The 24,658-nt window shown below is 38.8% G+C and overlaps 1 protein-coding gene across 2 annotated transcripts in view; it reads left to right on the top strand.

Moving 5' to 3' along the window:
- PIGN (phosphatidylinositol glycan anchor biosynthesis class N) overlaps positions 1–24,658 on the top strand; it is a 284,334-nt gene that overhangs the window by 146,898 nt on the left and 112,778 nt on the right. For both annotated transcript variants that reach the window (XM_075212942.1, XM_075212943.1), the window contains one exon: positions 11,828–12,010. In XM_075212942.1, coding sequence (XP_075069043.1) covers positions 11,828–12,010 — 183 coding nt within the window. The remainder of the gene's footprint in view (positions 1–11,827; positions 12,011–24,658) is intronic.

Genomic DNA, 24,658 nt, shown 5'->3' with positions numbered 1-24,658 from the left:
TTCTTATAATATTTACTTGTATATTAAGAGATTAGTTAGGTCTCCATATTGCTTTCTCGGAGCAGCAGTGTCACCAATAGACAAAATAATGTCTCTCAGCTGGCAAATTATCATGGTTAAAACGTTTGATAGTATTTGCTAGCCATAGTTTTTTACTAAGGTCTAGTAGCCCTAGTACCCTTTCTTTACTCTGCTAGCACAGCCAAAGCATAGATAGGTTATTTTAAGATGTGCTACCCTTAGTCATAATTACACATTTGTGCTTTTGCCAATTAAGCCCTCCTGTTGTAGGCTCCTCGGGGTCTGACCATAAAAAGTCCAGGATACTGCATGATACATAGGTGGTTCAGTCAATAGCACTAGCAGGACCAGGAACTGAAGCCCTGCTCTGCAATTAAGGACCAATTACACCAAATGAGCAACAAAGTGGCAGTTTTGCACATTGTAAGTTTGTGATTGTTCAGTCCAATATGTGTGTAGTATATTATTCATATAACTTTGCTCACACAGCTTGTACTGTCACATACATACTCTGTAAATATACTGCTTCTTTTTTTATCAAGGTCGCAACTCAAGATCATTTTGAAAGACTGAATCATTAATACCAAAACTTATTTTAACTAGAATGTGAAATAGTATTTTTCAACAGTGCATCATATTATTTAATAAGCCCAGTAATTATTATAATGTAATAGTGATTTACAATCACAGGCAAAGAAATACATTTATTGAAGACCTACAGTAGATACCAAAAAGCCATACTGTTAGAAATTGTTTAAATGCCTTTTAAATTTAGCATAGGACAGCTGAGATTTGGGGTGACCTTGTAAATGTGTATGTTTTCTGAGCAGTTGGTTTGCCATTTGCCAAGAAAGTATTCATTTAAACAGATCCCAGGTCTGGCTTATACTGTGCACTGCTTATCTTTCCTTTCACAGAACTGCAAATAAATTGCTCTTCATAGAAAGTTAAAGGAGTCTGGCTTAATAGGATAACACAGTCCAGCCGTCCTTCCATGTAGGGAAATGTTGAACACATTTATATTTTAGATACTGTACATTAACTACAAAACTTTTTTATGGAATGCTATAGGCGAAAAATAAAATTATAATCTTGGAAATTAAATTATTGGCAACAGCTGAACTGTACCTTACCAATTTCTGCATAGCGGTTTTATATATCTTTCCCAGATCATATATGATCATACGTGATTTGGACTTGTAAATAATAGTTAATTTATAGTGGATAACCTGTACATAAGCAGAACTATTCATGTGTTTAGCCATTTCCTGTTGATATTATTCATGTTGTCAAATTGAGACTGAAATGATGGATTGCGATCACGTTTTTGCCATATGTTCCCCTTGACAACAAATTGTTCAAGTGTAGTAAAATGCATCTGGTAGTCTTATTCTATACTCTCTCATATCGTAAAGGACTTTAACTCACCTATTAAATGAATGAAATTAGTTCATTTTCCCATTACAGGAAACTTGGAGCTGACATTTTGTTTATCCAACAATCCTACTTTTCACACATCTCATCTAACTTTAATTAATAAACAGTGATTCAGGTTTTCCTTTTTTACATTACACTCTGATTCTTGATGGATCAGGTAGTAAAAGACTACAGTAGCCATTATTTATTAGTCCCTGGCTTATTGGCACTCACACAGGTTGTGCTCACTGACTTATATACACCTATTTTTTTTTGTTGTAATGTATTCAATTCTGGAAATGTACAGACTGATTAATGTATTTGCTATTGATGTATGTACTACTAATGTACTATGTATTATAAGGGAGTGCTTTTAATGTTGCACTTGACAGTAGATTAGTTAGATCTTCCAGACTAATGTGCATTTCTCATTCTCCTGCGCTAGAATTTTAGAAATACCTTTAAAACTTTCTCACCTGGTGTATTTCTGGAGACAATGTAATCCAGATGCCAAATCAATTGTTTTTTCTAATTCTCAAGATTGGTACTCAAGATTAGTTTAATTATTTTTAGATATAAACTGAAGAGCAAGCTTAAAGAATTAACATAGCCACACCTGCCCCTGATCTGGCGTTGTTATATTGAATGGACAATTTAACAATGATGTCAATTGATTCCCTCTTTTCTGTTCCAAAGGCAACGTAGGAGTTATATCCTTACTATCTATGGTCTATTGACTACCCTGTTTTTTGCCCATAAGGTAGTGATGTTGAGATCCCTAATATGATATGTTCTTCAAGGAAACATATACATTTAGATATCTGGGACAAAAAAAGTCAGCACATTGATTTCACACAGTTCCTTTTTACCAAAATACTTTGCCATATTTCTCATACAAAATGTGCTAGTCAGCTGACTTCCAGTGTCATAGAAATGTGGGCAATACTTTTATTATAGCGGCTTTTATATGGTTGAATATATGGTTGAATTATGATTGACTGTTATAGAGGGCTAAGAGACCTGAACTTACAATAGACCTGGAAACTCATCAGGGATTTAAGTAGGTAAAAGAAACAGTGGAGCACTTGATGATGGTGCAAAAATCTAAAAAACTTTAGAACCATCTCTATTAAATGCTGACCTAAAAATCTTTGACAACCTTACTGACAAGGTTGGCCCTTTAGTAAATCCAGAGCAGACCAGACATGCCTCATCCTTTCGATCAGGCAACATGTATGGAGAGTGTTTTATTTTTCAGGTTGCTGGCTCTCTGAAGCTACTAATCTTGTTATTTAGCATTGTCATGCCAAAGGCATTTTATATAATAGGAATACCTCAGAGCTGCTCTATTTTATATATTTGACTTTTAGTAGACAAATCATACTTGCCAACTCTCCCGAAATGTCCGGGAGACTCCCGCATTTTGTGAGAGTCTCCCGGACTCCCGGGAGAGTGTGGCAATCTCCCGAATTCTGCCCACTTCACTAGGAAGTGCCCACTTCCTAGTGAAGTGGGCAGCAGAATTTGGCCCCGCCCCACTGTCAAATGACGCGTTTTGCGTCATTGCGTCACAGGGGGCAGGACCAAAATGATACGATTTTTGGCGCCCCGCCCCCTCATGCCCACCTCCACCGGCAGGCTCCCGGAAGAGAGCTGAAGAAAGTTGGTAAGTATGAGACAAATACAAAATGATACATATGAACAACAATTGTTAGGTTATTAACAGACCGTAGTTAAAAAATAGCAACAGACATTGTCAAGTAAAGTTTCTTTCTGCCCAGGGCCCTATCTTAACTAATAACACTACTACAACAAGGTTCTTAATCTCCATGCGGGTGAACCATAGCAGAATGTTGTACATACTGTATTGCAGTGAGTTGCTCCTTTCATGCTAAGGGTCTATGTGACTAATGTCTGGATGTGAGAATTAAGAAGTGAGCCTTCTGGAATTCTAGGAGGGAATACATTTAGTTTTCAGAAAAAGAGTTCAATTGGTAATTAGAAAACACCTATCTCCCTGTTATTGGTATTATCTGTCCATTATGTCCAATGTTTACATTGCATTGTCTCTCAGAACCAACTGCTTGACTAGATCCAAGCAGGAGACCTAGGGATTGGTGAGATGGTTCCATCAATTACAGCAAGTCCTTCTTAGATAGAATCAACCCTTGATTTCCCTGCCCTGCAGTACCTGATCCCAGTACCCAGCGGGCAACAACATGGGGAAATCTGGTAGGCAAAGGGTTGTTGGAATCAGGACTGGTTAGGGATTGCTGTTTTACACTGGACTGAGATGCTGTGAGTAAAATTAGAATAGAGCCCTCAATACAGTGAAAACAAATATTTTCACCGGAGATAGTGCAATGTACATAGCCAATTTTGCACAGCATTGGGAAGCCAATTTAAGCAGCATTGCAGCAGTACCTGCAATCACCATCTCAGGTTGGTGATTACAGTAGCAAAAATACTTTAACTAAATAATACATATTTTTAAATTTTCTTTCAATCTGCTACTGGAAGTTCGAGACCAGGCTACCGGAGCAATGTGCATGTTTGACCTGGCAATGCCAGGTCACGCATGCACAGAAGGGAACCTGACTGTCCAGCGAAGAGGTAAGTCTCTATTTACCGCTACCAGCCAGTGTTGCCAGAGATTGTCAATATAGGAGAAGCAAGATCCAACATCCCTGCCAAGAGTGCACTAATTTGACCTGGCCTTTCCATCAGCCTGACTAGAGGACAGAAAGGACTGTGAAGGGGGAGCAATGTGATGAAAGGATGGCACCTAACATTGTCAACTAAAGGTTCATCCCACCCGACAATATAAAGATGCTTCTTATCTCCATGTGGCAAGTCCTATGGTAATGTGCATACAACAATGAACAGTACTGAACATTCTGCATATTGCAGTTTGTTTGTTGTACTAGGTACTTGTGTTACCAATGCCTGCATGTGTGAATGAAGAAGGGGGGCTTCTGGGAGTCTGGGATAAAGAATGTTCAGTTTTCAGAAAAGGGTTGAAGTGGTGATTAGAAAGCACTTTTCACCCACAGTGGCACTATATGTCCAATGTTTACCTTGCATTGTCTCTCAGAACCAACTGCTCCACACAGTGGAGCCAATCCAAGCAGGAGAACAAGGGGGAAAGCAGGATGGTCCCATCCATTAAAGCCAGACCTCCTTATATAAAACCAGCAAATGATTTCCATGCCCTGGTTTACATGATCCCTATACTCCGAGGACAACAATGTGGGAAAAATTGGTAAAGTGAGAGCAACAGTCCTTTAAAGGCAAATGGTTGCTGGATTCAAAACTGATTTGCTGATTACATCTTGTGATTACCACTGGTCTCAATTTCTCAGAGCAAAAGGAAATGTGATTCAACCACAGTGAAGGCATAATTGGTGGGCCCACCAAAAATGTGGTGACATCTGCTTTAACAGATAGCAGTTGAAGGATTTGTAATAGTAACTGTGACTCAGCATTCACAAGTACAAGGGTACCAGTAAAGTTTCTCTTCTTATAAGGATACCCTCTGAGTCCACTTAGGCCAGTGATTTATTAATGGGTTTACAAAATAAAAAAGTGTTATTAGTACATCGACTACTTGGTTAAGCATGACTTACTATCTGTACTTAAGTACCCAAGGCCCTGCTACCATATTCTCAAACAAAGTCTTCTTGAATGATTAGTCCTCAGTAATCACTGAGGGCACTTGAACCTGAGCATGGAGAGGAGCAACTCCATCCCATCATGAGTATTGTGAAACTGGTGCATTGTAAGAAATATCTGTTAAATGCCTTAGCATCCAAAAATGATACAATGCATTATGTTTTAAGTACAACCAATGTGCATGTAAACAGTAAAAACAACAATAAATAATCAGGAAGAACACGAGCTACAGGGCAACAAAAGAAAGGAGAAGAAAGGGTTAGGTAAGAGAGAACACATCTTTTAAATACGGAAAAGAAACACACAATCTGTTCATTTAAGTGTAGCCGTCACACAGGACACATTTTAAACTCTTATCCCAGGCAGTGGGAGTTAATTGCAATGACCTAATATAAAATTGGAGAGTATCAAACTGTCTTTGTTTTCACCTCTATTATTGATATATGTCTTTTAGATTATTTCAACAACAAGCAGGCAAACCACGTGGAAGTATAAGTTTCAAATAAATCTCCCAATCGATGGATATGTTCCTCTATAACCAGTATTTCTTTAATCTGTGAAAACAGACACAATAATAGATTTACATAAATGTGAGCTGCATTTACAACTGGGTGTAGACTGTGTAATGTTTATATATTCTCATATATATTTGAAAACCTCAGACCTGAATGAGTAAATATATTTAATCGAATGTGTGTCTTTGAGCTCAAACTATTAGTAGAATTATTGGGGTAGATATTAAGGTACCATGATGAAGCAATTTTAAAATTCATTTATACCTTAATAGTGTCTAATAAACCGGACTGAATATATTAAAAAAAATATTTCACAAGTAGAGACATTTTGATCTCAAGTTTTCTATACCGAACCTTTACAGCCACCATTTAAGAAAGAGAGTCTGATACTTGTTTCCTGTTATATAGAGATACCATAAGGGGTGGTAGGGAACCTGCCCAAATATTGTCTTTCAAAACTAGTAAAATCCCTGTTAAATAGATTCTCTTTCGGAGTCCAGATTCTCTCAAAATTCAGGTAAAGTAAAATAACATTTCGATGTCCCATGTAACTTAAATAACTGATCACCTTTTAGTCTGGGCCCAAAGTCACCTAAAGCCATACCTGGAGAAATGCTTTGTTACTAATTAAGGACATTACAGGTGAGCAGACATGATTATTTTTCTTCTTTTAACAGCCATTTCTAAACTAACAAGTATAGCTGAAATCTCTGCTAATAAAACCTACCGGTATATTTTATCTGAAACAGAAAGTCTCCAATCTAACAATCTGAGTGCATGACTTATAATATTCTTCAAAATGTAGAAAGTGCATGTTGCCATGTGTGTTTGCTAATGTTACAGTCACATATTTGATGCAAGATATCTTCCCACTCTAGACAAAACAGTTAATCAGGTGATGTGAATAAAATAGGTCCTGAAATTATCTGGTACAAATAAAGAACATCTGGTAAAACATTCATTCTTATTACCTAAATTAACCATTCCTAGATAGCTTTTGGTAGTTCTACCTGGTAAGGTTTGTGTCGGGGCTCAGAAGCATAGGTAGATAGTTTAAGTTAAAAATTGGAAAGGAATGGGCAGGCAAGTGTAGACATAGTAAAGGCATGTTCGCCTACTTCTGATATAATCAGAGGTTGATGCAGCCGCAGATACTCCTTTTAGGAGACTTATTTCTTGCTGGAGCAAAACTTCTATGTGACTGATGATGATTGTTAGGACAAATCTAATGTTTAAAAGAAGATTTACATAAATGAATTAAAAAAAACGGCATGTGTCCCCCCTCAAAATGCCAAGCTCCTGTGTGCTCATAACTTGGTCTGGTTGCAGTAGGACGAACAATGTGGGGTTTCCCTGCAGAATCCATAGCCAGCACCAGTTCTACAAGCACTAAGGTGCTCTAGCAGCCATCGGAATGCTGGCACTTGTAATTCTACAGGCGTCAACATACCCAAGGACAATGGCTTGTTGTGACTAGCAGTGCTACATACAAAAATGCTTTTATTTAGCTTTATTACCCCAACCCTTACTGCACACGGGTTTGGGAGCATATCTTTTTATTTTTCCTAGTGGAACACACTTTTATTTTTCAGGTCCAATTTCCCTAGGGAATTCCGCACTGTACTAAACAGACAGGGGCTGTGTCATATTATGACTAGGGGATCCCACTCTGCTAGTTACCCTGTTATACTGCGACCAGCCCAGCCTGTGATAGCCTAGTGCTGGTTGTGTCTTTTGTGAAGGTACCCCACTCTTTTTGTCCCCTCTGCATTTCCAAACAACCAGCCCAGCAATGGCGGTTTGTGGTGGAGTGGGGGGGGGGGGGTACCAATTTTATATATTTCTTATTTTATTGTTCTACTTTAAACCATCAGTCATGATTATTATCAAAAAACACATTTTATGTCTACCTTTTGGACGCAATGTGCCAAAATACTTTACTTTACTTTCCCCCCGAAGTACCGCTGCATTAAAGCTATTACCGTTATTACGATTAGACAGCTTTCTGCTCGCAGCTCCCTGAGCCGGTGTTAAAGCTACCGTAATAACAGTATGTACACGGACTATTACCATAATAACGGTAATAGTGCGCAGCCCGCGTTACTTGAAAAAGTAACGAGGCCTATTGAATTCCCCCCCTTGCCCCGTTTTCCTCTTTATGCACATCTGAAACTTCTCCCATCTTCTTTTCTTCTGTCTTCTTTTTCAAATAAAAAGAACTCTGCTAGACGATGCACATCTCGCTCCTAGCGGAAACATTAACGGGGAACCTGTCTGCTTTGCTATGATTAGCTAGGGCCTGCAAAAGACAGTCTGATTGGCTACTTTTGTATGAGGTTTAGTGATGCATTTTAGGAATGAACCAGGGGAAAGGCAAGGGCACGACATGCTTTTTATTTATTTTTATATTTTTTTTTAAACGCATTTATAATGACATCATCATTGTATACAAGATATATTAGGTAGTAAAGTTTAACATAGTGACAATATTACTACACATGAGTGAATGGTCATATAGCCAAATGTGATATTGGTTAATTTGACGAAGACTATATTGTGTATGCTATTCTAGTATTTAATCTAACATGAGATGGCTTGTGATAGCGAATTTTGATCCTGGTGTATATATAAACATTAGAGTGGAGAGAGACTATACTCATGGTTACCAGAGGTAAAAGTTATAATAATTTTTTTCACATGAGAACATGTTAAAAAAATGTTATACTGCTGATTTCACGGATCAATGTAGAAATACAGCTAAGGAGCCATGGATAGGTGAAAAAACAAACAATGTTTATTGCTGGAGAGTATGAACAGTTGATGACATAATAGCTTGCAGAATTTACCAGATATACAGCAGTTGCAGGTAAATGGGAGGTGAAGAAATATTCCAGGCAGCATGCACAGGGAAAAGCACAGATAAGTCCCAGGTTCACATAAGGAACATGTCAGCAGATTGTATGTTGAAATAGATCTCCAGCAGCATAAATCCAGGAGCACAAACAGGAGGAAGTGACCACAGAGAATAACCTCAGGATTACAACAGGATGGGACAACAACAACCAGCAATGTGTGCTGGGAGTGGCAGGTATATATATAAGGGAAATGAGAACACACCCAGGTGCATGAGATAATTGGAGAACGTGTTAACCCCTAATGCAAACATGAAAGGCACAGTAGCAGCACCTCTGGTGATCAGAGGTACTGCAGCAAATACACACTAAAGTCAAAAGGCAGGAGCTGCCAGGCAAAGTAGCATGTAATGCATAACCTTGCAGGCAGATCCTGACAGCTGATGTCTGGTATTTCTAAAATATAGTGCAAGCAAATAGGGATAAAAAAAATATAAAACTCAAACAACTATTCCAATGACATTTCTTAAAGGTAATGTATACTAACAAATTCATTTCAATCCCATTTAGGGACATTTGCAATATATAACTCTATTATATATAATTACATGCAATGAATATTTGATGTACATTTTCTGTAACAAACTATATTTAAATTGAAACATACATTGAAGGCGTTAATGGGCCTGGTATCTAGAAAACCAATTTAACAAACAGCAGGATACGGTTGGATGATTGGCTGAGAAAAGTTTAAATATTCTGCTCTACTTAAAATCAGTTTGACTTGAGAACACACAAAGATAGCGAAGCAGGGATTGGCAATTACACTGAGTGGAATCCTCCTCTTTAGTTATAATTTAAAATAATTCTTTGATTTTTTTAGCCCATATAGGATGAGTTATATCAGATGTAGAATGTGGCATCACGACCGTGAGGTATAGCACAGTCAGCTATGCTATATACACGATTGTTATGTATTACAATAGAACTGTATCCTAGTGCAAGGATTTGTGGGGAGGACCTGTGGGATAACGTGCAGACACCACTGAAATCTGCGTGGTTGAACCCTGTGGAGCTTATGTGATAATGCTATATTGATCACACATAACACAGTAACTCCCTCACTTTTAGGTAAATTGGTGTTATTTATTGGACTCGTATCTGAAACGAATATATATATACTGAATTTAATTATTGATACAAACTAACCTCCCAGATATGCTTTTTAAATAACTGAGACATATTGAATTAGTATTAAGAATATCACCATCAATTAATTTGTTAATGTTAAAGAGGATAACTGTTGAATGCAATTATTTGCAAAGAAATTAACTACATCACCCAGAGTGCTTTTTAGTTCACTACACAATTTTAAGTATTACTCTAGGTTATGTAGTAGTAAATTGGAGAAGGTAGTCATCTGAGAGCCAAGGGTCAAATACAGAAAGGCAGCCAGATAACTCCAGGATCCAGAGTGCTGGTTCAAGGAGAGAAGCTCAATTAACTGGCGTTGGATTATTCTCCCGTAACTGCTTATATAGTTTATGTGCTGGCAACGAATTAGTAGCAGCAAGCCAATAGGCCATTTCCTGATGCAGATTTACACAGATGAGATCACAAGGATGCAGCAGGTTATCAACTGAGTCTGTGGCTCACTGCACAGTGGCTGCACTGCTGCAAACCAGAGTTGGTAGTTCGAGACAAACAGTGGTGTCAGATGGTATGTGTCTGCGATAGCAAAGCGGCCATGCCATGTTGGAATAGAGGCATAATCTCAAACAGTAACCCCTGTATGTAAATTGTAAAGATCTCGGGGCACATGAGCCTTGTGGGCCTACCGCAGGATAAGTCAGGGACTGAATTGACACAAGCCCGGACACCTGTATTTTCAATACTGTCAATATCAGCTCCATGTGATCTGTTTCCATGTTAGATGATTTCTCTCTCACTAACATCTTCACTAGTTTTACAAATATTCAATTTCCCATTTATCTGCAACGACCTTGCCATTAAGCATTAAGTTGTGGAACACATAACAATTTAAGTATAACCTTGTGTAAGAAGTCGATGCACTGATGCTTAGCCATGGGTATAGACCACAGTGGCTTATGACCACTGCTACAATAGTCAGAGCAAGTTAAAGACCTGAATTGCATATTTTTTTATTAAGATTAGTTCTTACTCTCCCACCACCTTGTGAAGTAAAGTCGCTTCAGCAGTCCTTTAAATTGTGCTATAGCCATATGTATTATGAAAATAGTCTTTATCCCTTTTATAGGAGGTACTGTAGCCTGGAAAGGCAGACTAAAGCAATGGAGTGGACATTAGAAGGGTTTCTCTGTATAGCTTTGAAAGTTGTGGAGACAGCCATTTTCCATATCACCTAAATCACTGAGCATGCACGCTCAAGTATCTGATTTTGCCAATTTTGAAATGCCTTATAGTGAATGTAGCGATACCGGCAATATATCATTTGTAATTGGTAATCTAGGATTTTGTGGTTTACTAGTAAATACCTAAGCCATTGAGACTCCGATTTTAAAGGATAATCATCATCATCATCATCATCTATTTATATAATGAGTTGAAGTTGATTCTTATCAGTTTGACTTCTGTATGTGAAAAAATAGTTGTTGCTGCTCCACTTTTCCTTGCATTGAGAGTTAACTTTGTAGTTAGTATATTAAAATGAGATGGCAATTCACTACAGGGGATGTCTGAAAGTAAAATAGAAAGAGAATTGAGAGTATATATTTCTAGATCATCAAAGATGGTAGAGCTTCCACCAAATATTTTGTCAGGGGAAAGAGAGTTTTTTGAGCCTGGAGGATGCATAAGCTCCCAAGGTGTGAGGAACAACTTGAGTCATTTGCATTTATACAAAAGAGGACATTTTTGTCCCAACGAACCTCCCACCCATGTGGTGATAGCTGGATAAATAACAAAAAACACCTGGTGTGGAGGGCCCTAGTAAACAAAAGCCAAACTCGTGGTCTGTGGCCATTGTGTTCTTCTCAGACACATAGGTGCAGACTGGATGGTATGCCTTTACATAGCAGGAATAAATCCTATAAAGCCTGTTTTTCCTTTCCAATTGCCTTTGTTCTGTATTAGCTACTGGTTTCTGTATTAGCTGTTACTGGTTTCTTCAAAATGTTATATTTTTGACATTTTCACAAATTGTGTACATGTTCTGCAACAATTAATTATAATACAAAATGAATGCTCAAATTGATTTATCTGCAGGAAGTTCTGAGCAAAGACTACTAATGTACCAGCAATTTTGATCAATCTTTCTGTGGGCTTTTTGCCGGTTACCTTAACCAAATGTATTTGATTTTTTTTTCATAGATGCATCTGTGCAGAACTTTGATTGACCTGGCCTTAGAAGGACTTACTTATTACCATACATATGACAGATTCTTCCTTGGCATAAGTGTCGTAATGGGCTTTACTGGTTGGATTTTATATGTAATTTTAATCATTCTGAAGATGAATACCAGCATAACCGAGACTTCTGTGAGCTATAATGGGGTAAGATAAGCTGCTACTACAAACTACTGACACTTTTTAAGTATTTATTTACAAGATATGTTATATACCAGAATATTTGTATATGATTAATGCTTACCGTTAAACACTTCTGTACATTGGACCACAGATTCAGAGCAACTTACTCCAGAGTCAATAGATTGTAAGCTTGCGGTCAGAGCCCTCTCACCTCTCTGATTGTATGTATTACTCAGTATTGTATAATTTATTACTGTTTGTTCTCAACTGTAACGCGCTACGGAATTTGCTGGAGCTAAATAAATAAATGATGAAGACAGTCAGCCCAAAAATCAGTGGAAAAATATAATGTTTATTATCAGCCATGAAAGCTGTAGTGACATCCCTGCAGCTGTTCATGATCTGTTTTAGAAAACCATATAATAATGCTCCTGAAATGTAAAAAGTATGCAACTGTTGGTCTATCTGATAAATATAAACAATCAGATTGTTCAGACAACTGCAAAGCAGAAATATCTCATTATTGGTGTGTGTGTGTGACTGGATCGCTGTGTCACGGGCACTAGGAGTCTTGCCCAGGATTTCACCAGTTGACTATGCTTACCAGAGAGGCGGGGTTTGCACAGCGGTCCTCTGGCAGCAGGGTGAATAGTGGAACGTATCTAACAGCAGATGTAGAGAGGATGCCAATGGAAATGATGATAGTCAGTGACTTGCAGCTATACTGGTAAATGAGTCAGCGACTTGCAGCTATACTGGTAAATGAGTCAGCGACTTGCAGCTATATTGGTAGATGAGTCAGCGACTTGCATCTATAGTGGAAAGGCAGGTTTAAACCACGGAGACCAGGTTGGACGTGAGCAGGTGAAGGAAGGTAACAGGAGAGTCAGTGGTCTGCGTACAGCAAGTTGTACCACTGCTATGGTGAGAAGACTTGTCCAGGTGCAGGTAGGTAGCGGGGAAGTCAGTGGTCTGCGTACAGCAAGTTGTACCACTGCTATGGTGAGAAGACTTGTCCAGGTGCAGGTAGGTAGCGGGGAAGTCAGTGGTCTGCGTACAGCAAGTTGTACCACTGCTATGGTGAGAAGACTTGTCCTGGTGCAGGTAGGTAGCGGGGAAGTCAGTGGTCTGTGTACAGCAAGTTGTACCACTGCTAGTAGGTGAGTAGATCAGGTGCGGATGAGTTGAGGCATGCAAAGAGTCGTTAACGGTATGAAGACACTGAGAGCACAGAGGAACTTGTTCCAAACAGATATGCAGCGTTTAAAGCTAATAGTCTATAATGGTATGTATACCACTGCTGAGTAGAGAGGCTTGCACAGAGCGGATATGCGGGATAATAACTGATAGTCAATCACAAGTATGCATATCACTGCTGAGTAGAGAAGCTTGTTCCAAACAGATATGCAGAGTAACAACAAATAGTCTATAGCGGGTATGGATACCGCTGCAGGGTAGAGAAGCTTGTCCTAGGCGGATATGCAAGGTAACCGTTGATAGTCAATAACAAGTAAGCATACCGCTGATGAGTAGAGAAGCTTGTCCACGAGAATATGCAGGCACAGCAGGGACGCTGAACGGCTGTAGCGGGTATGGGAACCGCAGGTGAGCAGGGCAGGTAATCAGAAGCCAGCTGAGGACACGAGCAGGATACAGGAGACTGTAGCGGGTATGAGAACCGCTGATGAGCAGAGCAGGTAATCCAGGAGCCAGCTGAAGACACGAGTAGGATACAGGAATCAATAGCGGGTATGGAAACCACCGATGAGTAGCACAGGTAATCAACAGGAAGCTGAAGACACTAGTAGTACACAGGAGATACCTTCAGAGACTCACAGGGAATGAGACTCAAGATCAGGCAACGAGGTAATGAGCACAGGTGCCTTAAATAGGGAGAGGTGCCTGATCCACCAATGAGATTAAAAACAAAGGTCATAAGTTCTTGGATGCTGCGCATGCACAGTGCATCAAGATGGCGGGCGGCCGCGGCTCAGGACAGGCGCCGGCAGGAAGGCTAGGGAACCACGCACCAGCGCAGAGGCACTCACGGTCCGGTGAGTGACACGCTGATAAATAACTTCTAGTATAAATTTATTTAAAGGAAATTGCACAGTGCGCTCATTTATATAATTGCCAATGCTCTTATTTTTGATAGTGTAGACTAGGGTAGAAAATTTGTTTTTTTGTTTCTAGAGGAAATGCCTTCTTTCTGATTCATATATCTGATACAATAAGTCTTTGTTTTGAAAGCCTTTTGTATATCTTGGTGTAAGGAAATGCTTTGTGTGGGGTTGTACATTTCTTTGTGAATGTGTATTCTGCGACTGTCTGAAGAAAGGATTCATGTTGATTGGATCTTTTGATGTGTGAGGTACACTTGAAGACAGGAAGGTTTATTTAAAGACTGCTGCTAGATTTCCTGCATCTAAAAACAAGATGCAGGACATCAGAATTTCTAGAATTTCACAGATAAGTGTAAATATTGTTAGCTTTGCAATGTATGTAAATTTATGTTTTGGTAAACAGGTTGCATTCTGATTCTAAAAATTGCCTGTGTCCAAATCTGTATAAAGAGCACTGTCCTGTACACTGAAATGTATCATTCTGATGTTCCATCTGACCTGATCACCTGGTACATTAAACCAGTGTGAGAGCAAATAAATATCACTTGATTCAAACACCTGCTTGAAAACATCTTAAATATTGCTGTAATCCTGTGACCTGCAGATTAAATCTCTGATCCGTTCTCCGGCTGTTTCTGAGGTTTGACCCAGCTCTCCAGTACCACCGCTGTGCCTGCTACCCTCCAGCCCTGGTCAGTGTGATAGGGGGGATCCATCCACAGCAACCCTGATCTATAGGAAGAGGTCAGGAGTACCAGCCCAAGTGTACCAGCACAGGAGTGCACTAGTAGTGACAGTTACCCAGAAGGAACGTGGTTCTGAGCATCATAAAGGAGCTCAGGGGTGGCAGCAGGCTCTTTCTACTACGGCTGGAGGAGCGTATTCGGAATAATGACAGGGGACGGTGGCAAAATAAGTCCAGCTGGTTCCCAACAACAACAGACAAAGTAGCATAGGCGGTCCATCCTGTCACAGTGTGTGTATATACTTTGATATGAAGTTTATTCAAAGTATTGTTTGTTTGTTTTGTAAATTCTAAACCTTCTCATGACATTGTGCTATATTTATCACATTCACCATATATCTTATTCAAAACAAGGCATCATAGAAGGACTACAAGAACATTTTTTTAAATGAAAGGCAAATGATAAAATAATGTCATTTAAATTAGTGTTATACTTTTAGTTTGTGGTGAATCCATCTTTAAATTGTATTAAGTTTCTGCAGTCTTTTTGTGTATCATTCTTGTGAACACTGGCTGTATTTTTATTAAAATGACTTAGGCTTTCTTGTTGACAAAATTACTTTGCTTGATACTGCTTAAGTGTCAGAAAATAGAAGTCCCTCTGTAGGTTTCCCTAGAACAGCAATTATCCCTGTTTCCACATGTAGTTTGTACTCCTACGCAGTTCCTCTCTTTTTAAGCAAAAAAATAAAATCTGGGCTCTGAGTTCCTAGCCTTGAAAGCTATAGAATAACATTGTGTTCCTAATTTGGTTCCTGGAAGAAAATAGTGCTTATTGAGTTTTCTTTCTAAATTAAGGACCTCTGCTGTTCTCCAACAATGTTCTTTGCCTTGAAAGACAGCTGTGAGCTCAGGTGCACTGAATGTTATATTTTCTTTGATGTTTACATAATAACATATAGAGGGACTCCTTTGTAAAGGCTTTACTTTTTTTTCTTCTAATCAGCAGTGGGGGATCTGAAGTCACGTAGAATGACTTCTGAGGTTTAGTGACTTCCAAATGTCAGCCACAGATGTCAGTAAAAATATATTTTTTTAATATAGTGTATTGAAATTTGTCATTTTATGTTAACATTTGTTAAGATATTCGCGTGTAATAACACAAAAAGACTATTTAGCCTATATTCTACTACATACAATACTTCCTGGAAGTATGTATATGTGATGTTGTGAGCTCCTAATAGTATATTCAATGTTCCAATGAAAAAGAAATTTACCTAACATCAGTGAACCTTGAAGTTTGTCTGGGACATAACTGTAAACAAAGGCAAAAAGAGAGTCTACCAGGAGAGGGTTTGGTCCAGCTGGCCATATTTAGAAGTATTCCAGAGCGGGCTTCAAGTAAAGTTAAGCTTTCCCTACTTGGACTATCATGCTTTTGAGATTTACAATATAGAAGCAACTAGTCATCTGTCCTTGGTGTATGTCTTTTGAATTAAACTTACTGCTAGATCAGAGATGTTGGATCCACACAGCACAAGGCTTCAACAGAGTAAAATGTATTGGACCTTTCCCTTTTGAAACATTTCAGTTACCTTTTTTCTTCCACTGGCTGTTCATCTAAAAATCTGCGGCCATCTCACAACAATTTGAAAGCACTGGAAAAGCAATCCAAGCACCCACTTTATCTGTGAAACCACATTTACGGCTAAATGCCGTAAGTAATAACAGAAATTCTGTGCCGCAAATCCGACAACTACTGCCAGATTTGCGGCATAGAATTTCAGTTCCGAGTGAGGTTGAGAAGCTGACAAGCTTGAAAGCGTGTCAAAGTGTGTCATTTTCTCCAATGTTTCCATTCCTGTTATTAGTTACGAAAAAGTGGCAGTGAACATATGAGGACTTCAATACTACTCCAGATAAGCCATAAAGATTTTATTTTTGGTAGGCTTATTCACATATGTGGTCGGTGCATGGTGTGAGCACAGAGGTCTTCATTTGAACTCCTAGTTTTGCACATTTCTTATTCTATCTAATGAGAGGTCATAAGACTAGATGTCTTATATACCACAGTGGCTGAGCTCCTTTTATTTATTTCTGGCACAATTAATCTAAACCTGTTTTAATTATTACAGCATTACACTATTGTTGCACCCTATTCCTTTTGTTTATTTTCAGATATACAGTCAAGTCCATAAATATTGGGACATCAACACAATTCTCATATTTTGGGCTCTATACACCACCACAATGGATTTGAAATGAAACTAACAAGATGTGTTTTAACTGCAGACTTTCAGCTTTAATTTGAGGGTATTTACAACCAAAGCAGGTGAACAGTGTAGGAATTACAACGGTTTGTATATGTGCCTCACACTTTTTAAGGGACCAAAAGTAATGAGAATTGTGTCGATATTTATGGACTTGACTATGTATGTATGAATATATATGTGTGTGTGTATGTGTGTGTGTGTGTGTATATATATATGTATGTATATATGTGTATATATATATATATATATATATATATATATATATATATATATATATATATATATATATATATATATAATGTGTGTGTATATTAGGGATGCTCACTAACCCCCGTGTTTTGTTTTTGTTTTTGGATCTGGATTACCTTCGTGTTTTGGTTTTGGTTTTCTTTGGTTTTGTTTTGCTATTTTGATTAAAAATCAATGTTTTTGGGCCTAAAATAACCAAATTTAGTGCTCCACCTGTTTCTTGGATAAGTAATGTAATTGTAAAGCTAATAAATTATCCGAAAAACCGTTTCATTCCTGGTGGGCCTTCATTAATTCTACACACAAACCAGATTGTCTTCCTCTCCATCTATGAATATTGGCAATGCAGCCATCGTCTTTGGATGTATATTACACCCTACACTTATACTTAAATATGTAAAGAAATGGACAAAGGCAGTTTGGTTTCTGTCTCTCTAGGCCCCTCTCCAGTTGTTGAAAATTCAAAAAAAATCAGCCGTTATAGACTGTACAATATTAAGAGAAATGGACAAAAACAGTTTGGGGTCATTCTGTGTATGACACCCTACCCTTAAGGAGAAATTGCCCAAACAGCAGCCTTTCAAGACGGTACGTAATATGGAAATGCCCCTTTCCTCTTTGGGGGTAGATTGCACACTACACTTACATAGAAAGTTTTAAAAAGATGTTATTGTCATCATCTTCAGCTTCATCCTCACCCTCATCAGTGTGTACGTCATCATCACAGACTATCGATTCATCGCCGCTTTAATCCACCATTAGAGAACAGTCAGTGCTTGGATGTCTTGGATGGTGAAGGCCTTCCTCGTGGAAGATGAAGTTCATTTGTATAAACATCATTTTCTCCACATTTTTGGGAAGTAACCTTCTACGGCGATCACTGACTAAGTTCCCTGCTGTGCTGAACACTCATTCAGAGCACACACTGGAGGGTGGGCAGCTTAAGTATTGCAAAGCAAGTTTGTACATGGGTTTCCAAATGGCCTGCTTTTCTTCCCAGTAAGGAAAGGGACTGTCTGACATTATCAAATCAATTACCTCTTGAAAGTAATCCTCCACCATCCTTTGCATGTTAATACTCATTGGATGGAGTTATGGGCAAGGTCACACATTTTTTGGAAAAATCCTTCAAACCAGCCCAGATGTTAAATTGTTCTGGTCTGCCCTTTGCGTCCTCCCTGCTTTTGTTTAGGAAAATTCAATTTTTTACGAGCAGCAGCTGCTTGAGAAAGTGAAGGACGACACGTTGTCAAGCCAAGGCCCAGTTCAGCGGACAACTTGCTGAGCAATAGCTCCTTGCAAAAGTTCACATCTCGTTCATTTTGAAGCAAAGACTCAATGTAGGTCTTAAACCTTGGATCAAGCACAGTGGCCAAAACGTACTGATCCGAGCTCAAGATCTTAATAACTCGAGGATCATTGTGAAGCGAATTAAGTACTTGATCGACAAGGCCAACATACTTTGCGGAATTGCTTGCTTTCATCTCCTCCCTCAGTTTCTCAAGCTGCTTTTCCAATAGTCTAATTAAAGGAATGACTTGGCTCAAACTAGCAGAATCTGCACTCACTTCACAACGTCACAACTTCAAATGGTTTCAGCACCTTGCACAGCACTGAAAGAATTCCCCACTGTGCAAGACTGAAATACATGCCCCCTCCTTTCCCAATGTCATGGCTTGTGCAATACGCTTGGATGGCTTTGCGCTGTTCCTCCATCCTCTGCAGCATGTACAGGGTGGAATTCCACCTAGTTACCACCTCTTGCTTAAGTTGGTGGCAGGGCAAGTTAAACTGCTCTTGGAGCTGCTGCAGTCTCCTACATGCTGTGGCCAAATGCCTGAAATGGCCTGAAATCTACGGGCCACCGAAAGCATCTCCTGCACCTCACGGTAAGTGCGTAGGAAGCTCTGCACCACCAAGTTGATGGTGTGAGCAAAACAGGGAATGTGCTGGAAATCACCCAGCTGTAATGCTCGCACTATATTGTTGGCGTTATCAGAAATTACATATCCTGGGGAGAGTCCAAGTGGTATAAGCCATGTATCAATCACATCTCTTAGTTTTCGTAACAAATTGTCAGCTGTATGCCTGTTAGTGAAGCCGGTGATACAATTGTTACGTAGTGGTGTACATGCTGCTGCTGTTCCTGCTGGTGAAGGTGAATGACCAACCCAGTGGGCTGTCACAGTCATATGGTCTTTGGTTTGACCACTTCCACTTGTCTACATATCTGTGGTTAAGTGGATAGTGGGCAGAATGGCATTTTTCAGCGCAATATCTACATTTTTACACTCTTTTTGGTATAGTTGTGGAATAGCTTTACGGGAAAAATGGTGTTGCGATGGGATTCTGTAACGCGGACCCAAAACCTCAATTAACTGTTAAAAACCAGCTGCTTTTATTGTGGATATTGGACGCAGATCTAACACTAACATGGCAGCCCATGGCATCTGTGATTCGCTTGGAGACTGGGTGACTGCTGTCATATTTGCTTCCCCTAGCAAATGATTGTTTCACAGTTAATTGTTGAAATGTAGGACTGCTCTTTTTCTTGGACTTCCTCTGGGCTGACGATTCACCCCCAGCAGCAGCAACAGCAGCAGCAGTGGGACGAACGCTTCCTTCAGAGGAATCAATAATAGTGCAGCAGTCATCCAGCCTTAATAATATGGATGCAGGACTAACTCCGAGCACTGATGAGGATGGTGTGGTGGGTGTATTTTGTAGCCGTCTGTGAGCGGAGGGTCCTAGCTGATGATGGAGTGCTTGTAATTTTTTTGGAAGAACTTTCAGCTTTTCCCAACACTTTGCCATGAACTCTCGTCAAATGGCATAACATAGACGAGGTTCCAAGATGGTTAACGTCCCTCCCTTGACTGACTGTAGCTTGACATACACTACAAATGGCTATACAGTTGTTGTCTGAATTGGGGTAGAAACAATTCCACACATAAGTGGATTTTTTGGTTTTATGGCCTGGCATGATAATGGCCTTTTTCTTGTCACATGCCAGAACTGCTGCAACTGGTGCAGGACTGACACAAACAACCTCATCCTCATCAGCGCCCTCATCACCTCCACAAATCTCCCCCCTCATCCTCTTCTATTTCCAAAGTGGCATCCTCAATTTGTGTATCACCGGCTACACTCGGGCTGTTAAGGCACACATCAGCAGAACTGCTGAAAGGGTCCCTTTTTATGGGTACACTAACAGAATGCTCATGATTAGACATCCCACTGTTGGATGGACTCTCCACAGGGATTGGTGTCATTTGTGATTCAGAGCAAACATTATCCTCTAATGCTTTACTGTTATCTTGCAGCTCGGCTTTGATGCGTAACAGTAGTTGTGCACCACTTGTAGGCTCGGGAACATTTTTTGATCTGCCACTAATAGACAAAAGTGAAGGCCTCATTCTCTCTTTGCCACTGCGTGTATAGAATGGAATGTTGGCAATTATTTTTTTTTCGGCACTTAAATTTTCCTCAGTTACACTTCTTTTGCGCTTCAACACGGGAATTTTTTTGGGGATGTGTGTTTTTTTGACTGATTTCAAAAGACTGTGTAGTTTGACATCACCTGTCCCAGATGACGTACTGGGAACACTACCATCAGGACTGGTAACAGAACCTGGTTGCTGATTCTGCTCATATGTGGACTGCTTAGAATCCATTATGAGCCCAACACACTTGTAATGCTACCAATTGTTTTAGATACTGCTGACAAATATGACTTTTGACAGCCACAAAAATTAGTGCAAAAGAATGGGGGACACCCCAAAGCACTTGTAGTGCCAAATATTGAAAAAAAAAACTCCTCTATCCTCCTCTCTTCTCTATCAATTGTTATCAGAATTGTATTCTCTGTCCCTGCTCTAATCAGCCTTTGCCCTCTGTCAAATGGCGATGGATTGCTGTGGAGGCAGGTATTTATAATTTTCAAATATCACGAGAACCTAGATCCGACGACCTCACAATGACGTTCGGCCTCGATTTGGAAACCGAGCGGGTGGGAGAGTACCGACCCTGCTCGGCTTGTTACTCGGATAGGCAAAGTTCAGGCTGCTTCGGTTCTCGGGGAACCGAGCCCGCCCATCTCTAGTGTATATACGATATATCATTATATATATATATATATATATATATATATATATATATATATATAATTATTTCCTGTTCTATATGCTACACTACAGTATATTATCACAATGTTATTCGGTCTTCTTTTGTCTTTAGCAACTGTCATACCCTAGATCTATGTATAAAAAGGTATATTTAAAGTTTTTTGTTTTCATCTGCATCTCTTTGCATGCCTATCTATTCTTGTTCTGTAGTACATTGTCATGAACATCAGCTACTATCAGTAAAGATGATTATTTTTAATTTCTGCAAAATTGACAAGCGTCATGGCACTAGTTAATAGTATGTAGACTGCGCTTGGTTTTCTTTGCCTTTATAGGAGCAGAAGAAATGAGTGGTGAAATTAAATGTGTCCATGAGCCATGGTAGTCCTCTGTCAGGTTGCTTTGTCTACCAAATTTTCAATTTCATTATTGTCTATTTTTTTGTTTTTGGCAAACAGGCCTCCTTTGCCATTCTGCTCTATAGGAATGCTTTTATGCTCCCAGATGTGATGTGGAACAATACATTTTCGCTGCTTTCTTCTCCAGAATGGACACATTGATAATATATGCATTATAACAGTTAGGTTTTACATATCATGCTTTGACAGCTTTGGATGTACAACCTTATGTTTAACCTTGTTTACAATCACCTTGGTTTGGTTTTGCACTTAGATGGTCTTCCCAGGCTACAGTAAGGTACATGCCTACTCTCCACCCTTTGAAGTTCACAACTTCCTTAGATTTTAGGACTATCCCTTTCATTAAATAAATATTTTTAACTTTTTTTTCCTGGTTTGGCCTAATTTATGTCTTAATTTAATCATAGGAGTGAGGGGCCATGTCTTTATTACATGTGGCACTTTGTATGTTTGGAGCTTTCTGTCACATAGTGCAAAGTAGAAATGTGATCTCCACCGAAATACATTAGGAAGGGACAATATGCACCTCATTAAAATTCTGGTGCAAAAATCAAGTCCTTTTGGAGAATGGAAATGACTGTGCATGCTTCTGCACAACAAAGTATAAATTTAAAATAGGCCTTTGCACTCACTCATTTATCTTATTTCAATAATCTTGCTTTACAAAAAGAAATCTCATTTATGCGCACCTATATGCCTGCTCCATACTCTTCATGGAGCGCCTTCACTATTCACAACTGCTCCCCTCCTCCCATTGGCCTTTGTGAACGTCTGCTCTTCCCAACATGCCACCATCTTGTTCTACAAACCCATGCGGTTTGGTGGAAATCTAAATATAATTCTGTAAATATGTAGAAGTATGACACCACCAAAGAGGATTTTGCAATGCCCTCATTCATTTTGTACTTCTTAAATTGGATCTTTGGTTTCTACAAGAATTTATCACAAGGTTATACAATTCAATCTATTCCTACTGTTTCCTAATGTTACCATCTATTTTTTCTGTCAGATGTATACCATATAAATTAAAGATGAATGTATTAGAATTCCATTATAACATCACCTTCCCTATTATGCTAGTTTTAGCCTGTGCTTCAAGTTGGCGGTGTAAAGAGAAAGTACTATATATATTTTTCTGTTACTTTTGAATTGATTAATAAGTGCCAATATCTTCTGCTACATTAGGTGAGTAAAAACATAACAGCAGAATAGGAACAAAATATTAAAGTGAAAACGTAACATTTGTGAATACATTTATTTACTAAAAAAACAAAATGATATGAATATGTTTTACATTTTTAATGCACTGTTTATTTGTTGAATTCAACAGATTGAAAAAAATGGTGATACTGGCATATACAAAAGTTTGGGCAACATTCTAGTTGATTCATTAATACTTTATTTGACAGTTTTAAAGTGGAATAAGTAATCTGGCTGCTCGAACCTCTCAGAATGGTGTGCCTACTCTTGACAACCATGGGCTCCTCTAACTGACTATAATAATGCAGGGAAGACTATAAATAGAAATCTTGCAGCCTAGAATTTCCACGGTCAGAAACATGGCACACATGGAAGTTAAAGGGAACTTGTGAAGGCAATAAATATAGCATTTTGGCCACAGCAACAAAGGATACACATGGAGAAAAGCAGGTGAAACATTGGAAGAAAAGAACACCTTGCCAACCATTAAGCATGGGGTGTGGATTTATTATTCTTCTGCAAGGAAGAGAGAGGGAAAATTGGGAAAATAAGAATAGAGATTTTTAACTTGTTAGGAGAAACTTGTACAAAGCGTGCCCAAACTTTTATGCCACATTCACTGCTTTATTTATTTTAACCTCTGCTTCTAAGGCACTTTTTCACCCCTGTACTGAGCCTATTTTGGCACCTTTAGACAAATCCCGACTTGATTGTCATTGATTTTTCTGTACAGTATCCAAACAAATCATAGGCTCTTTTTTCAGAATACTCTTGGTTTCTCTATAAGGGAAAAAAGAATCGCTGCCTAGGTGACATCACCTGAATGATTCATATTTCCTTCAGGCACAGAGTTGGAAGGAAGAAAGAATCACTGAGGTGACCAGGACAGTGATTCTTCTTTGCTTCCAAAATAATGCACAATCTGGTGTCGTAGGGCACAGGCAGAGTGTGCCCACCTGAATTTCCATGGTACCCGTGCAAGTCATTCTAACTCTCCCAATGTACAAGTATTTAGTTAATACATTTTATTTACGTAAAGATATCTTTTGAAGAGGCAGTCAATAAAAATGGGCTCTCTTTTGTACAAGAGGGGACTCCCCTATTTCAAATGTGTTTATCTCCATGTGTTTTGCGAATGGCCAAGCACTAGTTTGGTTTCTATAGGAGCTTCCCCTTGTATTTGCGTAAATAAACTGAAATAGGTCATGTTTAAATATGTACCCTACAGTCATTTTTTTTACTATTGTTGTAATTTTTACTACATTTTCAGGCAGCATTTGGACTGAACAACACTCTATAATTAATTAAAACAAATTCTACATTAATGTGAATCATTTGCTTCCATTTACAATGGAGAATTGCTACATCAGAAGCAAATTACATTCATTCTTCATTTATCCAGAGTGTTTGAAGAGTTAGTCCTGCAAGTTTACAGATAACAAGTGACTAGTTACTTCAATGTGTTATATGTTCTTTAAGTAACTGAATTATGTTATAAATTATAGTGTCTAGTGGCTGAGCACTTCTTTTGTGTAAACAAGAAGCATTTGAGTTATATTCTTAATATGAATACCAATGTATAGGAACAGTATTGTAAAT

The sequence above is a fragment of the Mixophyes fleayi genome, chromosome 5 (assembly GCF_038048845.1).
Source record: "Mixophyes fleayi isolate aMixFle1 chromosome 5, aMixFle1.hap1, whole genome shotgun sequence".
In the NCBI taxonomy this organism is placed as follows: domain Eukaryota; kingdom Metazoa; phylum Chordata; class Amphibia; order Anura; family Limnodynastidae; genus Mixophyes; species Mixophyes fleayi.
This window is presented reverse-complemented; position numbering and strand designations above follow the sequence as displayed.